Here is a 27,144-nt window from a genome sequence, read left to right on the forward strand (position 1 = left end):
CAGAAAAGCCAAATTTGGGCTCAGAGGGAGTTAAAATGTCTGATGTCAGATATTCTGGTACCCCAGGCAACATCAAGGGAAATCAAAGAAAGCAGTAACAGCAATGCAGACCAGTCCACCTATGACCATATATCAGTAGACGTTAGAAGACTGATCAGTACCAGAGGATTTCTGTCCGCTGGGAGTGTAGAAAACCTGGTTGTCACAACTCCCATCCTTACAGTTACCTCCCCCCCCCCCCTTCTTTCAGCTCTGTGTTTGGTCTAGCAACCAAAATCCTCCTCAAGCAGCTGGATTGGGTCCCTGCTGATCCCTGCCTTAAAAGAATCTAACCTTGTGTGTGCGCTGTTAATGATACGGCAGGGTGGGAGCAGACCACATCTGCAGTGCAATGCTAAGCAGTTTTTCCTCAGAAATTGCACTGAATTCGTGGGGCTTTCTCCCCTCTAAGTATGCTTAGGATTTCCACCTTAGAAATCTATCCCCTTTTCAAGGAAAGTTTTTAATAACTGATAGTGAAAAAAAGGGCAAATATATGAGCAGATTATGTCTTGAAAATACAGGATTCTTATTTGAGCAGGGCGCTTTCACTCCAGATTATTTTTTAGCGGTTGCTGCTATTTGATGGTGAGGCCGAATCTGCTTCGCAGTACGTTTTTCTGTTTGAAGGTCCAGATGCAGCCTGGGATATGGACCCAAAATATAACCTTATATTTCACTGGTACCCCTAGTGAATGTAGCAATCTCCTGCCATTAACCAGGGAGAGGCGGCTTTCCGGATACTCCCCATCTTGATGTTGGGGCCAATTTGTTATCTATGGCAATGTTGAATGTTGCCATTAGGCACCCAAGGCGCAGACCTCAGAGGGGCTCAGTGCTGACTGACCTTCCAGGGGCACAGTTTTGCACTTAATAGAACCACAGAACTGTCGGAAGGGAGCCCGAGGGTCATCTAGTCCAACCCCCTGCAATGCAGGAATCTTAAGCAAAACTACATCCTACATGACAGACCTTATAAAATTCCGATAACAACAGTTTACATTCCGTTTATATTTTGAAGAATTCTACCGCTTTTGAAGTAATTCGCCCATTGGGATTGTTTGCAATTTTGTGCGCGCGTGCAAGTAGCTCTCCTTGCCTGGGGCGCAAAATAGCCCTGCGCGGGCACTAGTAGGATGGGGAATATCGCCCCAGAGGGCGAGACATGGCGCTAGTTTAGTTTGAAATCCTTCGGGCCGGAGGAGGGCCTGTCAGGCGAGGGGGAAGGCGCGCCGGGGCTGGGGGTCTGGGCTGCGCGCAGGCGGGGGGCGGCGGCGGAGGGCGGAGCTCGGCGCGGCCCGTTCCCTCCTGCCTCCGCCTCCGCCGCCCAACAATAGCAGGCCCCGAGTCGGGCCGCGTCGGGCGGGAGGATGCCCAGGCGGCGCCGGGGCCTCCATCGCAGAGACGGGAGCGCGCTCGACCCCCGGGCCTCCCGCCCCGCCGGGCTGGCCAGGCGGCCCAGACAGTAAGGAGGCGGCGGGGGTCCGGGGCAGGCGCTTCGGGGGTCTCCAAGGGTCTCCTTGGAGGACTGCGGGACCTCGAGGAGAATGGCTGGCGGGAGAGCCCTGGGGGGGTGTTATGGAAGAAGGGGGTTATTTGGAGCAATCTGGGAGCAGAAACCGGGGGGGGAAGGGGGTCAATATATGGGGGGCATCTGCAAGCCTGTGTCGGAGCCCCGGTGGGGTTGGGGCTCAAGGGGGTCTCTGGCGCTTGGAGATCGCTGCGTGCGAGGGTGTATATACGTGTGAATGTGTGTGCCATTGTGGATAAGGTGAGCAGTGTGAGTTAGGAGGCTAGCGGAGTCCAGGGAAAGATTTGGAGCATCCTTCTACAATTCCTGTTTGGAGAAGATGCGGGTGCGGGAGGATCTTTCACCTTGGCAGCGCTGCTTTGCATGGGACCCCGCTTCCCTTCCTGTTCTCTTTGCCCCCCATAGGGACTTGGGGGGTGCACCGAGGAGAGTGGCGTGATCTGAGGCCCTTTAAGAACCCTTTTGTATTGAGGGCAGTGTGTCATTTTCCGCAGCTGCTTTTCCTGATTTAACGGGGTTCAGACCCAACAGCCGTCTCGGATGTCTCTGCATTCCCTACGGTTAATCCCTTGTGCTGAGCATGGAGACGTTGGCACTACCCAGCGGCTTCCCTTTGCCCACCCTCCCCCCTCCCCAAAAGTCCAGGAATGCAGCCAAGAAAACGGCAGTCTTCCCAGTATGCCGGGCTGGAGTCGGCTGAGCGCCCTTGGCTGAGAACTAGTGTGGAGTACTGGGCTAGATGCACACAGGAATGTTGGCTGGCTGGCAGGCTGGCGCGCATCACGGTCAAGGATGCTAAAGAGGGCTTCCTCCAAGGGGATGTGCATGGCAGACGTGGCCAGCTCATCTGCAAGGGAGCCTGGGAGCTGGGGGGTGGGTGGGATTGGGGAGCACCCTTGCCTTCGAAGAGCAGAGGTGGCCTTTCCACGGGAGACTCCTCAGTGCGCTGCTTATTGGAGCATCTCAAAGCAGCCATTGACCCAAACATCCCAACTGCCAGGTTTAATTAGACCTACTGTGTGTGTGTGTGTGTGTGTGTGTGTGTGTGTGTTGCGATGCTGAGGAAATTGGAGTCGCAGAGGGAGTGGGTGTTGCGTGGCCTCTGACGGAAAGCCCTGGGAAATAGTCTCCTTGACCAGTTTCAGCCTCCCTTCTCTAGCCTTTGCCAGAACTGAGGAATGGAACCCAGAGCTTTTGGCTGCTCAAGGGTTAATTGTGAGCTAGAACTGGGATTTTTTTTTTTAGCAGGACTTAGTCCTGAAATGCATGAAATAGTAATCTTAGCATTGCTCTTTGGCTAGTGAGTGCACCATCAACACTGTGTAAATACACACAGTCATATACATAGAGAGAGAGAGAGGTATGTTAAGAATTGGGTCCACAAATGGATGTATAGCCCAGAAAGGTTGGAAGATCTCCAAAACCAAGGTTGAAGATCTCTGAGAACATGCAGTCTTTCCTTCAAGACTGGGTAAACCTTTGGTAGTTCCCAGCTGACTGGAGGCAGGGAGGGTTTTTGTGTAATGCAGTCTGGGCAAACTGGAAGAGTATATGGGCAGAGCTGAGTACACACACTGTATTGTGTATTTTTATAAAGTGCTAGGTTGGCTTTTGGTTTTCTTGCCAGCTGTATCCACCAGACTTCCACTTGCTTGCTGGAGCTGCAATTAAAGCTAGAAATGGGAAGAGGAATGCTTTGAGAGATCATGGTCCCTTTTTATTATTTATTTATTTGTTTTATTTATTTTATAAGATGTATATACCACTTGATTGTTAAAAAAAACAACCCCTCAAAGCAGTTAACAAAAATATAAAACAATAAAATTGAGGGGAGGGGAATTACAACCATACTTTAAAACATACAAAGTTAAAATACTAAAGCAGGTTAAAATTACCTCAACTTTCTAATCATCTGGGTAGGTTTGTTTAAACAATAATGTTTTTATGAATTATCAGAAGCAGCAGTACAATCCAGATTTCTGAAGCTTCTTTCTGCTAGGATGCGTAACATAAGAAATTTGAAACGTTGAATGTCAGAATATTAAGAAATACTAAAGAGAGATTAAAATTAATTCATAAACTAGTATAGTACAATGTAATATAATACATTAGATGTTTATTATAATAGCAATGATACTGTGTTAGTCTAAATGGCCATGATTGATAGAACAAGATAATTTTTGAAGATTATATATACACACACTTATTCATATATATTTATATTTAATCTGTGAGCATTGTATGCATTATATTCTGTAAAAAAGAAAACTAGAATTTCTGCTTTCCTACCCTTCTCTGATTACAATGTTGACACATGTCTCCCCTCAAGATTAAAATATTTCTTTCTTTCTTTCTTTCTTTCTTTCTTTCTTTCTTTCTCTCTCTCTCTCTCTCTCTCTCTCTCTCTCTCTCTGTGTGTGTGTGTGTGTGTGTGAACCCCTCATGACAACAAGGAGTGGATCACTCACAAGAGTGTGTGTAGCAGCTGGAGTGTTGGGTTTAGAATGTTAAATGGGTTTAGAGTCCTGGGTTCAGATCTCTGTTCAACCATACAGCTCACTGGATGAATTTGGGCCGATTAACAACTGGGGGTGAGGTCTGCTACTCTGAGCTTCATGAAAGAATAGAAGGATTTGATTTTTTAAATTAAAACCACCACAACCACAACATGTACTAGAACCAGTCCAGACACCCAACTAACGGGGTTAAGAAAGTTATACACTGGTGGTGGCAATAGAACTTAGTTCTCAGGCTAGCTGCTTCTTAAGGGAGCTCAAATAGCCGGGCTGTGAAAGACCAGCTTCCCCGAGATCCCACAGAACTGCTGCCAATTGGAACAGGCCATAGTGGAGTAGGTTGAAGATGGTGAGATTTGCTGCACTGTTTCTTCCTGCACTGCTCTTGACTGTTAGGGAGCCTTGCGGACACACGCACCATGTCCTGTGTCTGTAGAGAGGGATGAAGGAACTGACCCTCCACTTACTGTTGGGTTACAGTTTCCACCATCTCTGCCCCTTGGCCGTTCTGGTTGGGGCTGATGGAAGTTGGGAGTTCAAGCACTTTCAGAGGACCACAGCTTTCTCATCCCTGCTGTGGAGGACATTCTTGGGGCTGCACTGAATTGTGACTTAAGCATTTGAGAACACAACAGCTTTGAATACCAGTTGCTGGATCCACAGGAGGGGAGAGGGGTCTTATGCTTGCATCCTGCCCACTAGTTTTCCACTGTGAGAACAGAATGCTGGACTAGATGGGCAATTGGCCTGATCCAGCAGGCTCTTTTATGTTCTTAGGGTTGTCCCTCTGAATCAGACCACAGCTCTACCTTGTCTGCCTCTTTAACATATGCCCTTGGGAAGCTTGCCAACTGGACCTGATGATGGGGGATGAAACTGATAGACAAGTCCTTCATGAATTTATCCTTTGGGTGGTGGTGTGGAAGCAATCTTGTTTTATCTAAACCGATTAGAGGTTTGTTTGTTGATTAAATGAGATGTAAGTCTTGTCAAGTAAATAAAATCTGGACATCAGCTACCAGGGCATTTTCAAGGTCTTGTTATAACATATACAGACCTGCAAGGGGTTTGACTAGGATGACCCACAGGGTTCCTTCTAACTCTTCAGTTATATGGTTCTATGAACAACTACCTGAAAAAGCACCTGCCCCTGTAGGATCGCTTGGATCACCTGGAGAAATTCTCAGAATACAAAATACCCCAGGGCAGTGACCCCATAAACACACATTTTTCTGCTGTTGCCCCTGCTCCCTTCTCCTCTGGTGTACGTGAAGCAGCAACCATCAGATACTTTAGATACCTTACAAAGGCTTGCCTTTTAAAAACTCAGGCATTTCCTGACCCATAAGAATCAGGCCCCATTTTGTGTGTTTGAATCCTTTGAGTGTGACTGTCTATTTTATTTGCTTTTATGTGTTTTTATACTGCTGTTTTGCTGGTTTTAGGTTATCTCTTTCAGCCTATATTGTTTGCTTTTTTTAGATTCTACACTGCTTCAAGATTTTTGAAATATTAACTGGCAGATAAATACTTCTAAATAAATAAATGCATAAATAAAACTCAAAGGGGTGGGTGGACCTTTTTTGTACTTTGTAAATGTGAAATTACCACTGGAGTGGAGAATGGCCAAGAGGAAGTTATGGGGGGGGGGAGCATGTGGAGAGGTCCCTGAGTTAAAAATACCTCTCTGTAGCTGTCTGCTCCTTCCACTTCCTCTCTTGAGTGTCTGATATGCCTCTATTCCCTTTTTTGTGTTTTGATTTATTTAACAGAATTTATATACTGCTCTTGTCAAAAGCTGAAAGTGGGTTGCATAAAATGTACAGTGTACCGATAAATCAGATACTAAAAACAAGCTAGCCTGAAATTTTGAAAAATAAAATCAAATTATTTAAAATCAAATCAATTTAAATGCAAATTAAAAAATAAAATAACTTACTAAAATGCATGTCAAAATTTACACATCTGGATAAACAAAAAAGTTCTTAGCTGGCTCTCAAAACAGTACAGCGAAGGTGCCTGCCTAATTTCAATGGGCAGGGAGTTCCGAAGTGCAGGGGCTGCCATACTGAACGGCTGATTCCTTGGAAGTGTGGAAATAACATTATGTGGCACTTGTAAAATGCCAGATCTGCAGATCAAAATTGTTGAGTGGGCTTATAAGGCTATAGCCCTAGTTGGCTATTGTGGCTCAAAGCCACTCTGGAATCTGTCTAGAGCAGGGAAAGGGAATGGATGACTCTCTGGGAATGGTCTGACCACCACAACTCCATCGTTCTTGAGTCCACCAGCGACTGGAGGGCCACAGGCTCCTTAGTCCTGGTTTAAAACGCACCACAAAATTTCTAGGGGGGAGGGTGGCATATATCGTTTTTGGTAAATCTGTTAGTTAATCCCTTCATTGATTTTTGAATCTCTTCCTTTCAGACATCTCAAAGTGATTTACAATATAATGACATAAATGAAACATATATGTTAAAAACAAATGTGCATAAAAACAATTTTTAAAAACCAACCCCAAAACTATAAAAGCAGTTTAAAACTACAACACATCCATGAAATAAGTTCATATCCACGGCAGGTATCAACTGGGATAAAGAATTCCAAAGGCTTGTTGAAAGAGGAACATCTTTGGCAGGTGCCAAAAAAACCAATAGAAAAGGCAACTGTCTGATATGCAGTGGGAGTGAGTTCCGCAGGGTAAGTCCTCCTGCAGAACACAGCAATCAGTTGGGTATGTAGGGGGTGAGGCGATCTTTTGGGTGTCCTGGTCCCAGGCTGTGTAGGGCTTTGTACAGCAGTACTACAACCTTGACCCTGGCCTGGTGGCTAATCGGCAGCCAAAGCAATTCCTTCAGCAGTGGCGTGATGTGATGGCGATTTTTCTCCCCAGTGAGCAGTCGATCTGCTGCCTTTTGCCCTAGCTGCAGCTTCCGGGTCTGCCTCAGGCAGTAACCCAATCTACTTCTCTTCTCTTTCAGGTAGGAGCGACTAAGGAAGGCCTGGAGATCCAGTCATCCACGGCGTCTACCTCTGGGTCCTTTGAGAAAGGTAAAAGACCGACGGATACGTGGTCAGCCAAAGATACTTTGGTGTCTGAGGTGCAAAATCCAGACTGAAGCACTCCCATTTCCCCGGAGAATGAATGATCGTGAGACCCATTCCATTAGGGAGCGTTTGCTTGTGGTCAGATCTGCCTTCCGCTGAAGTCTGCCACCCGAGGTGATGGGTTTCATATGGCCCTCGTGGGCTTGCATCTGGTCGGATCTTAAACAGCTTGCACAGGTTGATATTTCAGGCACTGAGACACAGGGTTAAACCTTACACGCCTTGTATGCAGACTCCTATGTTGGAAGCGGTGGCCCTCCAAAGTTAAAGGTAAAGGGACCCCTGACCATTAGGTCCAGTCGCGGACGACTCTGGGTTTGCACAGTCATCTCGCTCTATAGGCCAAGGGAGCGTCCGCAGACAGCTTCCGGGTCATGTGGCCAGCATGACGAAGCCGCTTCTGGCGAACCGTAGCAGTGCACGGAAATGCCGTTTACCTTCCCGCCGGAGCGGTACCTATTTATCTACTTGCACTTTGATGTGGTTTCGAACTGCTAGGTGGGCAGGAGCTGGGACCGAGCAACGGGAGCTCCCCCCGTCACGGGGATTCGAACCGCCAGCCTTCTGAACGGCAAGTCCTAGGCTCTGTGGTTTAACCCACAGCGCCACCCGCATCCCAAAGTTAGAATCAGAGAACTATAGGGTCATCTCGTCCAAGTCCTTGCAATTCAGGAATGTTTTGCCCAATGTGGGGCATGCGCCCGCAACCTCAAGATTAAGAGTTTCATGCTCTACCAACTAAGCTGTGTGTTGTTGGGCTGTATCTCCCACCAGCATCCGTTGGCTGGGACTGGTGGGAATTGGGAGTCCAACAACCTCTGAAAGGTCACAGCTTCCCTGGTGTAAAGGCTGCACCAGCTTGAGACTGATTATTCTCTCCCAGGTGGTGCTAAGAACCTGTGAAGCGGCCTTAGCCTGAGGCGGACCATTAGTCTGCTGAGCCCAGTACAATCTCCTTTGATTGGCAGCAGCCCATCAAAGTCTCTGGCAGAGACTTGACACCCAAGATGTATTCAAGGAGAAAGGCACTAGGTGAAGTATGTGCTCTGCCTCTTTTAGTCCAGAAGATACATTCCAGTTCAGTGTAGCTTTATTATTATTTTTGAATTGTAGAAAATGGAGAAATGCAAAAAAAAAAGAGAGGGGAAAAATCAATATTGGAGAAGTGGCTTAATAGTCATTCAGAGGAAGTTTGATAACATCGCATTCCCAGCCGAATAAAATGGGTCATAATGGCTCGGTTGTACTTAACGCTAAGCCAAACTGTGGCTTAGAGCGAATTGTGCCACAGAGGAGATTGTGATTGCTTTGTTCCTCCTCCTGTGCTGCTGTGAGTTAAGCCATGTTATCCAAACCTGGGCTTGTGGCTTGTCTCATTCCAGACCCGGCAAACCATGAGCTGTCGTGTTTGCTTACACCTTGTGGATTGTCTGGTGGGAATAAACCGCAAGCCCAGGTGTAGACAACATGCAAAGCCAAACCACAGCTTAGTTCACATTGGGACCAGAAAAAGAGCAAAGCGGCTGAGTTCTCTGCGCTGCTGGAGCCTGCATGCTCATGCATTTATGCTAAGCCATGGTTTGGCTTAGTGTTAAGTAGGGACCAGGCCCTTGTCCGTCTGCTGGAACTGGTGTCTTTCCACAGTTCTTACTTCCTGAAGTCATGCACAAGACTCTTCCTGCACCTGAATCTGAAGACGCTGGGTTGGGAGGAGAGATCTGGCCATTTAGGGCAGGCTTTGCCATGTGAGCTGCCTGCTTGGGACACTGTGTACAAAGCTGAGCTCTTCAGAAGGCCAGGCTGAACCGTAGTTACAGTCTGAACAGATCTGCTACCTTCTGCTCTGCCCCTCAATAACAGCCGCACAACAGAAACTCTGTGTCTTTGCCAGCATTGCCACAGGCAGAAACCCAACAGAAGCAGCTTCCCCCACCATGCGAGATGCACTTGTTGTGCCCGTCCAGCTCTGAAAGGGGAAAGAAAAGCTTGCAGCCTTGCTTTCATCACCAAATGCCGTTTCTGTAGTAGTAATACTACTACTACTACTACTACTACTAATAATAATAATAATAATAATAATAAATTTATTACTTATACTCCGCCCATCTGGCTGGGTTTCCCCAGCCACTCTGGGCGGCTTCCAGCAGGAGAAAACATTAAAACATCAGTCATTAAAAAAACTTCCCTAAACAGGGCTGCCTTCAGATGTCTTCTAAAAGTCAGGTATTGTATTGTTTATTCCTTTGACATCTGATGGGAGGGCGTTCCACAGGGCGGGAGCCACCACCGAGAAGGCCCTCTGCCTAGTTCCCTGTAAGCTCACTTCTCGCAGGGAGGGAACCACCAGAAGGCCCTCGGTGCTGGACCTCAGTGTCCGGGCAGAACGATGAAGGTGGAGACACTCCTTCAGGTATACTGGGCCGAGGCCGTTTAGGACTTTAAAGGTCAGTGCCAACACTTTGAATTGTGCTCGGAAATGTACTTGGAGCCAATGTAGGTCTCGGCAGCCGCTCCCAGTCACCTGTCTAGCTGCCGCATTCTGGATTAATTGTAATTGTAAGAGTGGCTTCTTGCTGATGGTTTTTCACCCTCTTCCGCCCTGCCCAGGATTTGCTGGCGCTCCTCTGTCTGTGGCAAGGAGCATGATTATTGGCACTTCAGCAGTCTGCTGCCCCTGGGGAGAGAGGTCTCTGCCTTTTCTGTCCAAAGGAAATGATGTCTGAAGCCAAGCTACAGGGAGAGATGAAGCCAGAAGGAGGCAGCAGTGAGCCCATGACAACCCAGGAGCTGCTTCAGAGGCTCCGGGAGCTGGAGGTACGTTCCTTAGTTTTCTCCCCAGAAGAGCTTAGGCACAAGGAGTGACAGAGGTAATAGCTTAAGACCCTAAGAAACCCCCCCACACACACACTTTTTGTGAGTGGGGTGGTTTTTCCTTTGGCGAGGGACCAAAATAGCATCTGTTTTACTTGGCTGGGGAGCTGCCCTGGACCCACTGATACCTCATTGGCCCTCTGAGGCTTCTACCAGTCACTGGGAGGTTAGATTTAAGATTTTGGAAGTGAATGTGAGTGACATTCCGTTTTGCTGGGGTTGAGGGCAGGCTTCCAGGGAAGGTGGTTGGAGTAGGCTCACAAAAACCTAGATCCAAAACTGCTACTGTTAATCTGGGTTTTTTAATAACACAATAGATTTCATTGTAAATATTCTTCCGTAGCAGTTAACAAAGTGGGGTGGGGATCAATTGGGATAATGAACCTGCCTTGTTTCTTTTTGTACAAAACTAGGCTCATTAGTACATCACATTCCAGATAGGAATATCATTTGGTGGTCCGTTCACTTACCTCCATTTATGAAAGATTATGAAGGGAAACAAAATTTCTACATAGTTTTCCTTTGTCGGTGCCTCCCCCCCCCCCCCCAGCCAGGATCTGGATTGAGTTAAACTAGGGTTAGTCAATGTGGTGCCTTCAAAAGGTTGATAGACAACAACTCCCATCATGCCTGGCCATTGGCTGTACTGGTTGGGGCTGATGGGAGTTGGAGTCCAACCCCTTCTGGATGGTGCTAGTTGGCTCTGCTAGTGCTCTGTTCCACAATCTCTGGAGACACATTTATTTTGTCCATTTAGTCATGTAACACTGGCCATTAAAAAAAGGAAACTTTGACTTGCCTTTACTGGTATATTTTTGTATGGCAGAAATGGAATGCAGTGGTGCCTTGCAAGACGAAATTAATTCGTTCCGCGAGTTTTGTCGTCTTGCGATTTTTTTCGTCTTGCGAAGCACGGTGTTGGAAAAGTTTTGGAAAAGCTTCAAAAATCACCAAAGTCTTCAAAAACCTCAAAAAAGGCTACCACACCGCGTGCTATGAGTTGCTCCTCGAAGTCAAGTCGCAACTGTATTAACGGTGTTAAGAAAAAGGAAACAAAATTGCAAGACGTTTCCGTCTTGCGAAGCAAGCCCATAGGGAAAATCGTCTTGCAAAGCAGCTCAAAAAACAAAAAACCCTTTCGTCTTGCGAGTTTTCCGTCTTGCGAGGCATTTGTCTTGCGAGGTACCACTGTAGCTCCTGTCCCCTGGCTTTGAGGCAGAAGCATCTTCTCCCAAGCGTCAAAAGATCACTCTGATGGAATTAAAACCCCAGTGTGCCCAGAGAGTGCAGGGGCAGGCTTGCAGGTGACTCAAGCAAGCGAGTAGAGCCATGTGCAGTTCCTCTTCTGCCTCCTTCCAGTGTGTAGGAGCCCTTTGCAAGAGCAGATTGTGATGTGGGTCCACTTATGGGACAGTGCGCAACAAGCTGATAGAGTGGAAGGACACACTGTTCTTGTTTCTGAAGGCTGCCTGCCTACTGAAGCTGTTGCTTTTGACCCTTCTGTGTTCTTAAGTATGCAAGAAGATCACTGGTGGATCAGGCCAAAGGTCCATCTGTCCAGCGTCTTGTTCTCACAGTGGCCAACCCTATTCCCCTATGGGAATCCCACTAGCAGGGCATGAGTGTACCAGCGATCTCCTCCTAGCAACTGGTCTTCAGAGGCATATCTCTGCCTTCAGCAGTGAGGGTAGAACATCCATTGTGGCTAGTAGCCATTGAGAGCCTTAGCTGCCACAAAATGGTCTAATTCTTTTTTAAAACCATCCACGTCACTGGCCAGAACTGCATCATAGAAGCCTGGGCTTAAGCCTTGGTCTTGCTATGCCGCAGCGTAAAAACTTCCCTGTAGGGCAAGGGAGCTAAAGGAGAGCAGGAAAGGTAAACAAGTTTTTTTTTAGCATATTTACAAGCAGTTTATTCAGTGTACAGCAGGACAAAAGGAAAACATGTCCGATCTCCTTCGTGTCCAAAAGCAAGCAGCTTAAGCAAAAGCTATACACAAACAGAAGTTTCCAGCAAGCTGTGCTGGAGTGTAAACAGACATGTGACACACAACAATCCTGCCTGTTCCTTAAGGTGGAATGGAATATTTTAACAGTCTTTGCCTTTTTTATTATTATTATTTATTAAAGATTTTGTTGATTTACAAAGGTGTGTGCAGTGTCTCTCTCTCGTATTCCCCCCCCCCCCATGTAACGTTTTTACAAATCAGTTTCATTTGTTGGGGAAACGAGATGTTCTTTGCTTCCATTTCTTCCTAGAGAGGAAAGCTGGGATTCTGGGCCCTTTTGCTCACCTGTTGTCTGATTATATTCCCAGGCAGAGAATTCGGCTTTAGCACAAGCCAATGAGAACCAGCGAGAGACGTACGAACGCTGCCTTGATGAGGTTCGGCTGCCTTCCCTTCTTATTTTCCAAGAGGGCATTTCCCTTCCATTTTCCTTTTTTTTTTTTTGGGGGGGGGGAGACGACTACAGCCTGTTTCAGGGTCCTTAAGAGTTTCCTCCTCTTACCTGTTCTTTACTGTTCTACAGGTAGCAAATCATGTTGTGCAGGCACTGTTAAACCAAAAGGTGAGTCTCTTACCTTGTGCAAATCTCATGTTGCAAACAATTTAGGGTTTCCCCCAAGAACGTTTGCTTGTTTTTGCAGGTGCATTGTGCAACTTGCCATTGACACCATAATAGTGCATCAGCGATAGATTTACACTGGATCATCCAGACATCATTCTGCTTTATTAGCTGATTCATTGAAGGATGTGTCTGTGGGGTGGGGGGTGGGATGGCAGGATGTGGGGGGTGGGGGTGAAGCTGTCTCCCAAACACCAACTTAGAGGGTGAAGCCCACTGACCCTTCTCTTTCCTCAGGACCTTCGTGAAGAATGCATCAAGCTGAAAAAGCGGGTCTTTGACCTTGAGCGACAAAACCAGGCCCTGAGTGATCTCTTCCACCAGAAGCTGACCTCTGTCTCTCTCTCCCAGGTGGGTCCATTCTTCTCTCTCTCTCTCTCTCTCTCTCTCTCTCTCTCTCTCCCCCCCCCCCCCCCCCCACTTTTTCTTCTCAGGCACTCAGCCTTGCTCTCTGCATGGATGCACAAACAGGAAGCTTCTTGGTTGTGTGTGATGGAAGTCTTAGAACCATAAAACCAGAAATGGCTCTTTTTCTGGCGTGCTTCAAACTGTTTCATTGAGAGAGCAGATCCCATACCCAAAATAGGACAAAGTGTATTTAGCTAAGTAGCCCTGGCTGTGGAATCTCACACAAAGACGACTTGCTAGCACATTGGTGCTTCTCCCCAATATCCGCCTCAAAGTTGGACTGGGGTGTGTGTAGAAAAATCCCCAGGCCAGCACATGGGGGCAGCAAACCTGTGTTGCTTTTCATCCCCACTGTCCTTTGGGTTTTAGACTGCTTTGCATAGAATCAACAGCCACGGGGTGATGGTTATATTGCATGTGTTTCTATGTAATGTATAGTCTGGTCTTCCTAACGGTGCAGCCTTCGTACATCTTACTCATGTCGTGCATCTCGGCCTACAACCCACCATGTGTTAGTGCATCTTGGATTTCCTGGGGTTGGAGGTGAAGGAACATGGGCTGCCTTCCGGCATCACTCTTTCAGCTACAGTTGAGTTAGAAGACAACCAGAGTGGCTTCTTGGGACTGACCAGTGACAATTGTGCTGATAAGAAGCCTGGGTGGGTGGGGAGTGAAGGGGCAGCATCAGTGAGTGAATGAAAGTGGGATCTTAAGTGGCATCTCATGAGCTTTGCCCTATGGGGTTTCCCCCAGCTGGCCACTATGAGATCAGGGTGCTGGCTAGAAGGGCCTTTGGCCTGATCCAACAGGCTGTTCTTATTGCTCCCTTGAGTAATTCATGCCACTCAGTACTTGCCAGTGGCCTTTTCGGCCTTGCTCATCTGGCTGCCTTGCCATTTCACCTTTGGAATTCAGGAATGCATTTTAAAGCAAGCCAGGTGTGCGCAACATCATCTTAAAAGCCCCATAAGACCATTGAGGGTGGAATCTATTTGCGTTTTTTTGTTTTGTTTTTTAATCCTACCCTTCACCATAATGCCCTAGGGCGTGTCATAGCAATTTTAAAACAGTTTAACCAAAGCAGAGTGGAAACGCACCTTGTGGAGAGCGGTTTTCCCTCTGAGTGTCTGTGTGAAGGAGGTTGTGAGCCTGTGTGTATCGGATGCCTGCCTGCCGTTCTACTGAGGCTGTTTAGAGTGGCAGTTCCCTCCCTCGCTGCAGTGCCTTTGCCCTTCACGGTGCTCCTTCTATCCCCAGCTCCCAGCCCATCCTACTTCCTTGCTCTCGGATCCATCGTCCATCTCCCAGCCAGGCACGGTGGTGAAGCTCCCCGCTTCGTTGCCTTTGGGACACTGCATCTTGCAGAGAGAGGTATGTTCTGCAAAGCGCCCCTGCCCTGGATTACCTGTGAGGGTCTTTGCTGCCTCTGCAGCACCCTGCCCCCCGCCCCAGTACTCTTCCCGTCGCATCCCTGTTTCACCGCAACCTAGAGACTGAAGGTGTTTGCTTCCTGGAACGGGGCCCAGAGCCATTAATTGCTGCTTTGCTGTGCGGCTCGGCACTGTGTGTACCTTAGATGCAGCTGACATCTCAAGGTGCCAGGCTCGACAGCTCGCACTGAATCATGGGAATTTTGGACGCGGCCCAGTTTCCCAGGGAAGAAGAAGAGATTATCTGAGGTGGACCCAAAATTAGAATGCTGGTCTTTTTTTCCATCTGGGGGATACTTTGGGTAGAAGCACCTGTTAACAGGTGAGAGACTGTTCCAGTTGGTAGGCTTGGGGGGTCGTCATTCCCAGGTGGCATCAAAAACTGGGGGCAAGCTGAAGCTTTCAGATATGCCTGCAAGGCAGCAGATGCAAGATTGGGCTTTGGAGGTAAGGGCTAAAAAGCCGCCTGGTCAAGCATTCCAGCCCCACCACAGACACCATTTCCCCCTTACGGTCTCTGTACAGCTCAAGCTTCCTCCAGATTTTTTTGCTGAATTTTTGCCGCAAGAATAGGGGAGCTGTGGCATGAGCTGGAAATGTTCTTTGCATGGGAAGGGACCGTAGAGCAGTGGTGGAACACTTGCTTGGTTGCGCAGAAGGCCACCAGTTCAGTGGCTGGCATCTCCAGGTGAAAGGTTCTTGGGCAGCAGAGTATGGGATGCAGGCAGAGATAATGACTGGCTTGGACAACCAAACAAGCCAGGATATGCGTGAGCACCAGGCACCTGTGTGCACCCCTTTCCAAATAGGAAAACAGGTCAGGAACTCGGTTAGCCATAGCTTCCCATGGCATTTGAACCAGGAAACTGTGGTTTGAAGGCTCCCAAACAAGCTAGGATGCGGAGCCATGGTTTAAAGGTGGCCTCCAACTCTTGCTTTGCTTGGAAGCCATTGACCACATTTTTTCTGCTTTGGGCCTAAGGGGACTCTGGGCAGCTGAGGCTTCCTGACTTGTCTCCTTGCTTGCACAAAGGGAGGAGCAAAGGGGCTGCCTGTAGATGTGGGAAGCTTGTGAGTATCCTGACATATTCAGCCATGATTTAATCGTTGGAACATGTATACTGTTTGTGTATGTTTGTGTGTATGATCTAGAGGTCTTTACACTTTGCCTCTCCCCTTTCCGACTCCCCATAGGTCATATCTGAGGAGCAGTGTGCTGGCACTCCAGGGCCCAACCCCCAGTCCTTGGAAGCCCTGTCCCCGTTCCTGCGCAAGAAGGCCCAGATCCTGGAGGTGCTTCGCTCGCTGGAGGAGATGGACCCCCTGCTCGCCTTCCCCTCCCCTTGGAGAGAGCCTGGGCAGGGGGGCTCTCCAGAAGGGGTGACGGCCGAAGCCTGGCCCTGCCTGCTGCTGGCACAGGGGGAAGGGGTCCCTAGGCAGCCTCCTCCAAAAGGGGAGGGCAGTTCCTCCTCCTCCTCGGACGAGGCTGGCGAAGGCGACCCCCCAGAGAAAGGACACCCTGGGCAGGTGCTGCTGAGCGCTCTGGCTGAGCACAAGCTGGACTTGGGCGACATGGAGACTTACCTGCACCAGGTCCTGAGGGAGGCAGGCGACAGCGCTCTGCTCAATGGGGAGCCCAATGGGCCTGGCTTGGTGGAAGCCCCAGAGGGGCAGCTGGGCAGCTACAAGCACATCCAGGCGGTCAGTTGCCTGGAGGCCTTGGGGCCGCCCTCGGCTTGCAGGGAGCCGACTTACCTTGGGGTCTTGGCACCAAGCGAGGGCAAGGACAAGTCCCGCCCAGGCCCGCCCATCCCCTCCCCCTCCAAGGTGCTCAAGTTGCTCAAGATGCCGCCCCCGCCCAGCCCCGCTGCCCTCCGCCTCAGCCCCCAGCTGACCCGCAGCTCCAAAATCCCTTGTCGCAGCAACACCTACGAGGTGTACCACTCCCCGACACCCAGCCGCAAGGGCTCCCCGGACAGTCCCTTCCCCAGCGACTCCAGCATTGCTGGGGGACACCCTTCTCCCAAGGCTGCCCGGCATCTGGTTCCGGTGCCCCCCAAAGTCACGCCAACCTCTCCTGACCCCTTTGGCTTCCACAAGCCCCACGAGTACGAGAATGTCTTAGAGCTGTCCCTCAGCAGCGCCATCAGCCCTCATGGCCTCTCCCCCCGAGACGCCAAGCTGGATGTCCCCGACGCACTCCCGCCCGCGTGCCGCTCGGCACCCCTCCGTGCCGTGCCGCCCAGCGACGTCTCGCTCGAGCCCTGCCCCTTTGCCGGGGGCCGGGAAAAGCCGGGCCCTGAGAGCAGGCACTCTCCGCCACTCGCTCGCCGAGCCTCCGAAGGCTCCAAGAAGGTGGCGAACGGGCCGAGCAAGCGGGCGCCTGAGGCAGCCAACATGCCCTTCAAAGAGCGGCTTACTGTGCTCGGGAGGCTGAAGGGAGCGGAGGGCAAGGAGTCTCCAGGCTTTGAGAAAGGGAGGGCCCCGGCCCGGCTCTGTGAGCGCACCGAAGGCTTTGCTGAGGCTCACCCCAGGCTGGGCACCGGAAGCAGCAGCCTCAAGCACCACGAGCCTTGCCATGGCAGCGAACCGGCCCCTCGGTGCTACTCCTCCCACTCGGTCGGCTCCCGTGGCAGTGACCCCGAACACCACGTCTCCAAGAGCCGCTTGTTGGGAACTCCGGGTGCAAGGAACCCTCCCAAGCCCCCGCCACCAGGGAAGAACACCAAGAGTCCTCATGGGAGCCCGACAAAGTTGCCGTCCAAATCCCCAACCAAGGCCTCCGCCCCAGAGCCCAAGCCGTGCCAGGCACCGGCCAAGACGCCCACCAGCATCGGGCGCAAGAACCCGCCTTGCCTGGACTCGGTCAAGGGCAGCAAAGCTGGGCCTCCAGCCAGCATTGAGGAGAAGGTGATGAAAGGAATCGAGGAGAACGTTTTGCGCAGGCACAAAGGAGGGGCGGCAGCAGGGGAGGCGAAGCAGAAGAACTCTAGCGGCCTCGCCAGCTGGTTTGGGCTGCGCAAGAGCAAGCTCCCTGCCCTCAGCCGCAGGCCTGAGGCCCCCAAAGTTAAGGAGGGCAAGATGGTCTCCCGCAGGCTGGAGGCTGAGAGCCTGAACATTTCCAAACTCATGGAGAAGGCGGAGGACCTGCGCAAAGCCCTGGAGGAAGAGAAGGCCTACATCAATGGGTTGGCCTTGGACAAGCCCCGGCCCCACGCCTGCGACCCCGGCCACAGTCAGCTGACGCTGATGTATCAGGAGGTGACCGCGGAGAACTTCATGCAGCAGCTGCTCAACAGGTAGGTGATGCAGCTGAAGCCGGGTTCCTGTGAGAGTTATCAGCATCGAAGAATGAGTTTTGCTGAGGAAGAACCAGCATGGCTTCTGCAAAAGTAACTCCTGTCTCACAAGCTTCTTAGAGTCCTTGAGAGTGCCAGTCAGCATGGGGATAGAGGTGATCTGGTAAGCACGGTATACTTGGGCTTTGGAAAACCTTTTGTCAAAGCCTCCCCCACGGCTTCTGAGTAAACCGATCAGTAATGGGTTAGGAGAGAAGGTCCTCTTTTCATAGATTCATAGACTTTGAAGGGACCTTAGCAGTCATTTAGCCCAGGGTCCTGCTCAGTGCAGGATCTGCAGTGCACAATGCAACTAAAATATCCCTGGTGGACAACTGCTTAACTTCTGCTTAAATACTTCCTGCGAAAGAAAGCATGCCACTTCCTGAGGTAGAATCTGTTTTTTGGATAACTAGTTAAAAGAACAGGATGCCAAGAGTAGAACAATTACTCTTAGTGGAGGGATGTAAGAAGTTGGAGAAGAACGTGCTGGATCAGGCCAAAGGTAAATCTAGTTTAGCATCCTTTTTTCACATTGGCCAGCCAGATGCGTGTGCTAAGCCTGCAGGCTAGACAAGGGGGCAGCAACACACTGCCCACCCACCATGCGCAGCAAATGGTGTTTCTTAGGATCCCCCAAGGGGAGTTGGGGGGTGAGCAGTGAGGTGCTCAAGTGTGCTGATGACACCCAGTTGTTCAGAGTGGTAGAAATAAAAAGGAGTTGCAAAAAAGCTCCTGAGTTATCTCTCAAAATTTAATGACAGCTGAGGTTGAAAGTAAGTACAGGCAACCTGTTTTGCACTTGTTCAAAGAATTGTGCACACGTTGGCCATTTTTGGACCTGGAAGAGGATGGAACAGGGGCGTGACGGGCTTCTGCACACTGCCAGCATACACAATGACCCCTGAATGCAACACACACACACACACACACACACACACTCACACACACACCCCGGAGATCGGGGGTTGCCTGTAAGTGTAAAGTGATGCAAAACATTCAATCTTCACATATCTGTTTGTGGGAGTCTAAACTGGCAGTGACTCACGAGGAAAGGGATCTTGGGAGTTGTGGTTTACAGCCTGAGGAAGACGTCGACTCAGGGGGCAGCAGCTGATCATTAGGAATGGAGCTGAAAATAAAACTCCCAATATAGTAATGTCTTCATGCATGGAATACTGTGTACAGTTCTTATTGCCGCATCTCAAAAAAAGACAGTGTGGAGCTGGAAAAGGTACATAAAAGGACATTCAGGGTGCTGGAGCAGCCTCCTTATAAGGAAAAGTTAATTCATTTGGGACTTTTTAATTTGGAAAAAAGGACTCAATTATGCATGGTGTGGAGACGTTGGATAGAGAGGTTTCCATCCCTGTCATAATTCTGGGACCTGGGGTCATCCGGTGAAGTTGAATGTTGGAAGGTTTAGGACAAACAAATGGCAGTGCAGTGTTAAACTGGAATGCGCTGCTCTAAGAGGTGCTGATGGCCACCAGTTTAAAGGGGGATTAGAAAGATTTGTAGATGGAAAGGCCATTGGTATTTACTAGCTGTGATGGCTACAAGCCGCCTCCAGGATGAGAGGTCACCTAGATGCACAAATGCAGTCACTGGGAAAGAGCAGCATGTGCCACTTGTGGATTTTTCATGGGCATCTGATTGGCATCTGATTGGGGAGACAGGATACCCACCTCTGGTCTGATCCAGCAGAACTATTGCCATTTTATGAAACGTTTATGTGCCTGGCTAAGAACCCAGGACTATTGATTCTAATGTATTAAAAATCTCTACCTGTGCAAAATCTGTACCAAGGTATTCAAATGTTCTGTACCAAACCTTCTGTGACCTGACTTTGAGGAAAGGACAGATTTGCATTACTGCATATTTCATTTAATTTCTGGATCTGAGAGCAGTTACAGTGTTCAGCATAACTGAAATCCATGCCCAGCTTTCCCCCTAGGTTCTGATGGTGCACAAGGCAACACCTCCAATCCTCTCTTGAAGTCTCAAGGGCCAGAAACTTGCTTCTTCGTATTTATTTTTAAAAACTGAACCAAATTCCAATTTCCACATTTGTGTGATATAGCCACGCTTTCTAGGCAGCCCCGTTGAAAAGTGGAGGGTTAACGGCAGAAGAGGCTGTTCCTGGGGGAAACTAGTCTGGCTGTGTATGCAGTGAGGTCTCTGAAATTTTGATTTCAAATCTTGGGCGGAAAAGCAGATTTAAAAAACAGGGCAAATGAGACCCTGGTGTGTTTTGCTGGGCTATAGAACTCTCTCAAGGAGACAGACATTTCTGGCCTGCAGGGGCTCAGGGAAATGAGGTGCTTCAGGGAGAATATGGGGCCGGCCTTCATCTTTCTCCCCTCTCACCTGCTCTGTGGCAGGGTGGATGGCAAAGAGGCGCCATTTGAGACTCACCTGGAGCAGAAGAACGAGCTGCAGGGCCTGCAGAGAGGCCTGCATGATGCCAAAGATGCCCGCCTCATCCGGCCTCCACGCAATGGCATCGTTGGCCACCTCCATGCCTGCCAGGAAGCCCCTGCCAAGGTGAGCCAGTCGTGACTCCCAGAGTCGTCCTGTTCTGGCAGTGGCGGAGCGCGTCTCCGTGCCGCCTGGGGCGGGTGCGTGCGGGTGCCCTCTCCGGGGGCAGGGACTGAGGACAAACAGAGCCCACCACTCCTGCCCAGCCCTCGCCGCTGCTGGAGCGATATCAACCCCAAGCGGCATGGCTATTCCACTCTCTTCGCACATGAGGTTTACTTGAGAGTCGCTGCTACAGAGACAGCTGCAGCTGTAAAGGCTGCATTTCCCCCTTCAGACTCAAGGCTGCCTCTGTGTTGTTGTTTTTTAACCAGCTACTTCTGCACCGTGGCAGCTGCCATCAAAATGTACAGTCCTCCAGGCGAGTCCTCCAGGCGGTTGGAGGATGGATGGCGGCTAATGGATTGAGGTTGAATCCTGACAAGACAGAAGTACTGTTTTTGGGGGACAGGAGGTGGGCTGGTGTGGAGGACTCCCTGGTCCTGAATGGGGTAACTGTGCCCCTGAAGGACCAGGTGTGCAGCCTGGGAGTCATTTTGGACTCTTTGGTCAATTCTGTATCCAGGGCAGCTGTCTACCAGCTCCACCTGGTACGCAGGCTGAGACCCTACCTGCCCACGGACTGTCTCGCCAGAGTGGTGCATGCTCTAGTTATCTCCCGCTTGGACTACTGCAATGCGCTCTACGTGGGGCTACCTTTGAAGGTGACCCAGAAACTACAACTAGACCAGAATGTGGCAGCTAGACTGGTGACTGGGGGCAGCCGCTGAGACCACATAACACTGGTCTTGAAAGACCTACATTGGCTCCCAGTACGATTCTGAGCACAATTCAAAGTGTTGGTGCTGACCTTTAAAGCCCTAAAGTGCTTTGGTCCAGTATACCTGAAGGAGCGTCTCCACCCCCATCGTTCTGCCCAGACACTGAGTTCCAGCTCCAAGGGCCATCTGGCGGTTCCCTCGGTGTGAGAAGTGAGGTTACAGGGAACCAGGCAGAGGGCCTTCTCGGTAGTGGCCCCCGCCCTGTGGAACATCCTCCCTTCAGATGTCAAGGAAATAAACAACTACAGTGGTGCCTCGCAAGACGAAATTAATCCGTTCCGCGAGTCTCTTCGTCTTGCGGTTTTTTCGTCTTGCGAAGCACGGCTATTAGCGGCTATTAACGGCTTAGCGGCTATTAACGGCTTAGCGGCTTTAAGAAAAAGGAAACAAACTCGCAAGAACTCGCAAGACGTTTTGTCTTGCGAAGCAAGCCCATAGGGAAATTCGTCTTGCGGAACGACTCAAAAAACGGAAAACCCTTTCGTCTAGCGAGCTTTTCGTCTTGCGAGGCATTCGTCTTGCGGGGCACCACTGTATTTTACATTTAAAAGACAACTGAAGGTGGCCCTGTTTAGGGAAGTTTTTAATGTCTGATGCTGTATGGTTTTTAATATTCGGTTGGAAGCTACCCAGAGTGCCTGGGGAAACCCAGCCAGATGGGCGGGGTATACATTATTATTATTATTATTATTATTATTATTATTATTATTATTATTTATTAAAAAGAGCCTTCTTGTGACATCAGCGTCATTCTGTGCCCTACCTCCTCCTCTCCTCCCCCCCCCCCCAAGCGGCGAGGGGTTGACACAAGAGCTGTGTTTTCCAAGGTGCAGGCAAAGCGGAAAGCTCTTTGCGCTGCAAATGGTTTCACTCCAAATTATTGAGAGCAAGTCAAAGTGCAGGAGGGCTTCCTCAAGAAAGCACGTTTAGGCTTTAAAGCTAAAACGCTGCACTGGTTTATTTGAGGCTTAAATGTTGGGTGCCCTTTCCGCCGTGGCCGGGACAGGGGAGGATTACGCCCCCCCCCTCCACACCTACGCCTGAGTATCTGAGTCCCGCTCACCAGCATCATCTCCCTGTTTCCCTCTAGCTTCGTGATGCACCTTTGCAAGAGGAGATCCCGTCCGATGACAGCCTGGCTGAGTCCGTGACCTCCCAGCACTTTGCAGGTGAGCTTTATGGGATGTTGCCGGCAGAGGGGACATAGTGTGGCAGGTGGGCGCCTTCATTGGAAGGTGCACACAGACTGCTATTCTGTGCTGCTTTTAACTAACTAAGCAAGGTGGACTGGGGAGGGAGAAGAGCCATTCAGGATGGGCACTCTGAATGAGAGAATACACTCTCATTATAGAAGGACCCACTTTCTACAATGATTAATGATTGCATTCTTCTTTAATGTGTAATATAGCCCCCCCCCTTTTTTTTTTACACAAGGAGAATCAAGCTCAGTGGAGGCCTTTTGAGGATATTCCCATAATTCTTTGCAGGCTTCCATGAATTGTGCTCCATCTGTACACAGGAAATAACTGGCATAAAGAATTGCTTCCTAGAGTGGAAATTAATGTCTTCTCTGTGCCGAAGAGAAACCTCCTGCGGGAGATCTGGTGGGCCTGTCTCCAGTAACTTTCCCATGAGAAAATCTGCTTTGTAGATTTGAGCCTACTGGTAATAGAATTGTGCCCCCACAAATCTAGTTCTTACATTCGGAGCTTAACTTTCAAAAATGTATATTAGGCTTTGGAATTGTGATGAAAAGTGGTTTAATTTTTTTTTTAAAATGAATTTCAAAGAGCAAGTATTCCTGCTTGCTTCTAATTCTGATTTAAGAAGAGAATAGCACTGAATCAAGGCTGCGTTAAAACAGATGATAACTGTTGGTTTGAATGCGGTTGGAATATGCGTTCCCGGGATTTTATGGCTAATTCTAGCAGAAAGGAAGATCTATGAGGTCCGAAGCAGACAAACGGTTGGCTCAAGGATGCTGGAGAGGGGAGAAGACGGGAGGGGAGGTTTCAGGAACCCCTACCTTTTTTAAGGGAGACCTTAAACCAAGATTTGCAGAATCATAGAATTGTAGAATTGGAAAGGGGCCCTAAGTCCCATTCGGGGATCAAACTTGCAACCTGGAGCTTTCAATATATAAGCTGTTTGGAGTAGAAAGGGCCAGAGTGACAGGGAATCCTTTGATGTGGATTCTGACTCCACCTTTTGTCCCTGCCCGTGGTCCACAGTGTGCAGCTCCCTGACTCGGACTCTGGACAGTGGCATCGGCACCTTTCCGCCGCCAGACTACTGCATCGGGATGCCCTGCAAGAGCGTGCCTAAACCAAGGCCCCGACCCGACCCTCCGTCTGCCGGCCCTTTCCCGGCCAGGGGCCCTCCACCCGTCACCCGGGTTCCCCGCAAGGCCCGGACGCTGGAGAGGGAGGTGCCCAGCGCAGAGGACCTGCTGGGCCCCAGCAAGCACCAAAGCATGCCAGCTTTCCACGGCGTCTTAGCCAGTGCTGAGCCACCCCCCAGGCACCGGGATCGCAGGGATCGCTGCCCAGGAGGTTTGTATCGTCCAGAAGGGGGACAACCGTTAATTCTGAATTGTTTTATTTGGTGTTTTAATGTCTTGTAAACAGCTTTGAGATTTTTTTTCTTTTCATCATCAATCTTTATTACGGCCCAGAGACCCAACAAATCATTACAAAGCAATACACAATTCATACAGCCTACCTCCAGGTTAAACAAGCATTTTGTTCAAAATATAGGGATCATTTGTTCTTGCAACCACCGATAAAAACCTTGCCACTGCTAATGTTCTAGCATTTGTCCGGTCTTCCAATAGGAACCTGACATAGTGAGCCTCTGATTTTCCCGGGAAAGGTACCAGCAAGGGTAGTATCAGTTCAGCCCTGGCTTCCTCATATTTTGCACAATGCAACAAAATATGTTTTATGGAATCGATGTCTTGAGCACACGAGCAAAGTCTGTCCTGGTAGGGAACTCCTCTCAACCTGCCATCCAACACTGCAGAAGGAAAGACGTTTAGTCTGGCTTTGGTGAAAAGCCTTCGATAGTTTGGTTCTGTCAGGTTTTAATTTCTTTTAAATATAAAGTGGTCTAGAAATGGTGATGATGAGAATAATAATGAATTGTTCTGTCCTATGGGCCCAAATTCAGCTTGTGGGGAGAGATGCAGGTGAGCAATCTCTCTGACACTTATTTGTCCGGACTCGTGCAACTTCCCTGCTGGGCTCTTCAAAAGCGAAGGAGAATTTGGCTCCCCCGCCCCCCACCCTAATGAGTTGCACCTCCACTTTCCCCTCTCAGACCTCTGCAATGAACCCAGCAAGCCACGGCATGCCCAGCAGAGCAAGAACTGGACTTTCCCCAATGCCAAAGCATCCGCCGGCACCGACCCCTTCCTCTGCTCCCCTCACGGCCTGGAGGGCCTTCATAGTTCTGCAATGGTAAGTGAGGGTGGGGCAACTGGGGGAAACCAAGGTGCCCAGCTCAGGCCAGGGGTGGGGAACTTTGGCCCCTCCAGACATTACTGGACTGCAACTCCCACCATTCCTAGCCAGCGGCTGGGCTTGCTGGGGCTGATGGGAGTTATAGTTCAGCAAGACCTGGAGGGCAAATCTTCTCCCTAGCTTGTTTAGGCCATGCCTCGCTCTAGCCCTGGCTTGCAGATGGCGCTTTCAATGTGCTGGACATTCGGTGCTTCTGTTCCAGTCCACTTCCACCCCCGCTATCCATTGGTGTGTTCCTCTGCTCCTAAGCAGCCTTGCTGCTCTCTGTATCCGCAGGGCTCTGCTTGCAGCGTTGTCGAGAGGAGAAGGGCCTCATCGGACGGGCCTCAGGCCTCGCCCGCCTTCAGCACCAGCAGCAGCCGCACCCCCAGCGCATCCGACGTGGGCGAGGAGGGCAGCACGGAGGCCCGTTCCAGGGATATGGGCCCAGAAGGGCCGCCGGGCCTGGAGAACTCCGAGTCCCTGAGCGACTCTCTTTATGACAGCTTGTCCTCTTGCGGCAGCCAGGGTTGAGCGTGGCGGGAGGGGGCGGAACGGGGCACAGGTTTCTCGACGTGACACCGCCACGTGCCGCTTCGGAGGGCCACACGCTTGCCCGTGGGAACCTGCTTGATTCTCCCAAACCAAATCTTGGCCCTGCACCAGAGCACGGCGATGCGTCTTCCACACCCAGCGCCCCCCACCTGCCCCCCTCCCCAAAAGAAGAAAATGGGACCGTGGAAACCATGACACCAGGAGGCTTCTCTGCCCAAGAGAAGAAATGGGTCCAAGGAGGTAATGGAGCGTGGTGATCATGCAGATGGACTCTTGCTGAACGCCATTAGGCCCGCTTAGCTTATGGGGGGTGGGGGTCCGGGGTCCTGCGCATCTAAAATGGCGACCCTTTGGTTGAAGCACGGGAGATGGGGGTGGGATCTGTCGTATTTTGCTTGAACCCTTGGCCACTTTTTTCGGCTCATAAATTCACTGTGAGAGGCGTTGGATCCAAGGTACGCTAGAAAAATCTGGCCTGGAGTTGAGGTGTTCTGAGTAGAGTTGCGTTTGCCAACCTGGTTCCATCTAGGCGCTTTGGACTACACCTCCCATCATCCCTTCCCCGTGGCTGGGGTTGGTGGGCGTTGTGGTTCAAAGCGTCTGGCAGGCCCCCAGGTTGGCAAAGACTGGAGCAGAGGGTGTTCTCTTGAAAGGGTAGGTCATTGCAAGGGTGTGGGTCGCCTGTCCAGAGCGTGCACCAGTGCAATATCCTCACCCCCTTGGCCCCCATTTTGCAGGTGAAGGTTGCTGAGCGATGGTGCTGCCTGGGCCTCTTAAGCGCCCCTCTTTGCCTCTAAGAAGCTGCCCCCTTTACCTCATTGGCTGAGCGTATTTCCTTCTCTGCCTTTCATCACTTGGAGAGCATGTGCAACTTTGCCAAATCCAGTATTTTTCACCACCCAGGAAGAGGCACAGGGCCCCTCACTCAGTTACATGTGACTGCTGGAGTGTACCGAACAAGATTATTTGAGTGGGGGGTGGGTGGGGGGTGGGAGTGAGCGCAGGGATTGGCAGGGTAGTGCTTCTACCTCCCTCTCTTTCATGAAGTACAGTGGTGCCCCGCAAGACGAACGCCTCGCAAGATGGAAAACCCGCTAGACAAAAGGGTTTTCCATTTTGGAGGCGCTTCGCAAAATGAATTTCCCTATGGGGTTGCTTCGCAAGACGAAAAAATCTTGTGAGTCCCCGCGGGTTTTTTCCGCTCCCCCCCCCTTTCCTAAGGCGCTAAGCTGCTTATCAGCTGTTCCACTGATAAGCCGCTTAACAGCTGATCGCGAAAAGCCGCTGGACCGCTGTAGCGCTAATCCGCTAAGCTGTCAATGGGCTTGCTTCGCAAGACGAAAAACCGCTAGACGAAGAGAATCGCGGAACGGATTCTTTTCGTCTTGCGAGGCACCACTGTAGCTCCCACAGCCCTTCTTCCCCACTGGAACCAACTGGGCAGGACGCGTCTTATCCAGAACCTCACATGCCTGGGACTTAACACTTCTGTGGGTTTCGGGAATGGCCAGCTGGGTTCCTCACTCCCCATCCCTTCCTTCTATCCCCCCATTTAAATGTTAAGTTTCTAATGTTGCTGTTTTAGTTTCCACACGTTCAGGCCCCCTCTCCTCTCTTTCCCCTGTTTCTAAAGGAGCCCTACGTGGTTCCCCAGATGGTGCTATTTTGCTGTGTACAGGCCCCTTTCCTTACGAGTCTTCCTTATTATGTTGTCCTTTAAAAAAAGAAAAAAGAATTTGGGTTTTTTTAAAAAACAAAACATTAAGATGTCTTTTGCTCCTCTACTAATTTATATAAGTTATTGTGAACTGTTTATTGTCTTTTGATCTCCCAGGAAATAAAGGGGTAAAAAAATG

General features: G+C 50.1%; 1 protein-coding gene across 4 annotated transcripts in view; it reads left to right on the forward strand.

The window, feature by feature from the left end:
• The window catches only part of NCKAP5L (NCK associated protein 5 like), a 46,296-nt gene extending 19,152 nt beyond the window's left edge, over positions 1-27,144 (forward strand). The window contains exons 1-13 of one of the 4 annotated variants that reach the window (XM_028721400.2): positions 1,332-1,504; positions 7,068-7,137; positions 9,802-10,008; positions 12,385-12,453; positions 12,600-12,638; positions 12,933-13,046; positions 14,361-14,474; positions 15,728-17,832; positions 20,256-20,418; positions 22,324-22,402; positions 23,465-23,785; positions 24,552-24,691; positions 25,031-27,144. In XM_028721400.2, coding sequence (XP_028577233.2) covers positions 9,907-10,008; positions 12,385-12,453; positions 12,600-12,638; positions 12,933-13,046; positions 14,361-14,474; positions 15,728-17,832; positions 20,256-20,418; positions 22,324-22,402; positions 23,465-23,785; positions 24,552-24,691; positions 25,031-25,267 — 3,483 coding nt within the window. In that variant the 5' untranslated portion in view covers positions 1,332-1,504; positions 7,068-7,137; positions 9,802-9,906 and the 3' untranslated portion in view covers positions 25,268-27,144. Of the gene's footprint in view, positions 1-1,331; positions 1,505-6,570; positions 6,787-7,067; positions 7,138-9,801; positions 10,009-12,384; positions 12,454-12,599; positions 12,639-12,932; positions 13,047-14,360; positions 14,475-15,727; positions 17,833-20,255; positions 20,419-22,323; positions 22,403-23,464; positions 23,786-24,551; positions 24,692-25,030 lie in introns of those variants that run through there. The other 3 variants (XM_077923800.1, XM_077923801.1, XM_028721397.2) reach the window with 3 other exon arrangements.

The sequence above is a fragment of the Podarcis muralis genome, chromosome 2 (genome assembly GCF_964188315.1).
Source record: "Podarcis muralis chromosome 2, rPodMur119.hap1.1, whole genome shotgun sequence".
In the NCBI taxonomy this organism is placed as follows: Eukaryota; Metazoa; Chordata; class Lepidosauria; order Squamata; family Lacertidae; genus Podarcis; species Podarcis muralis.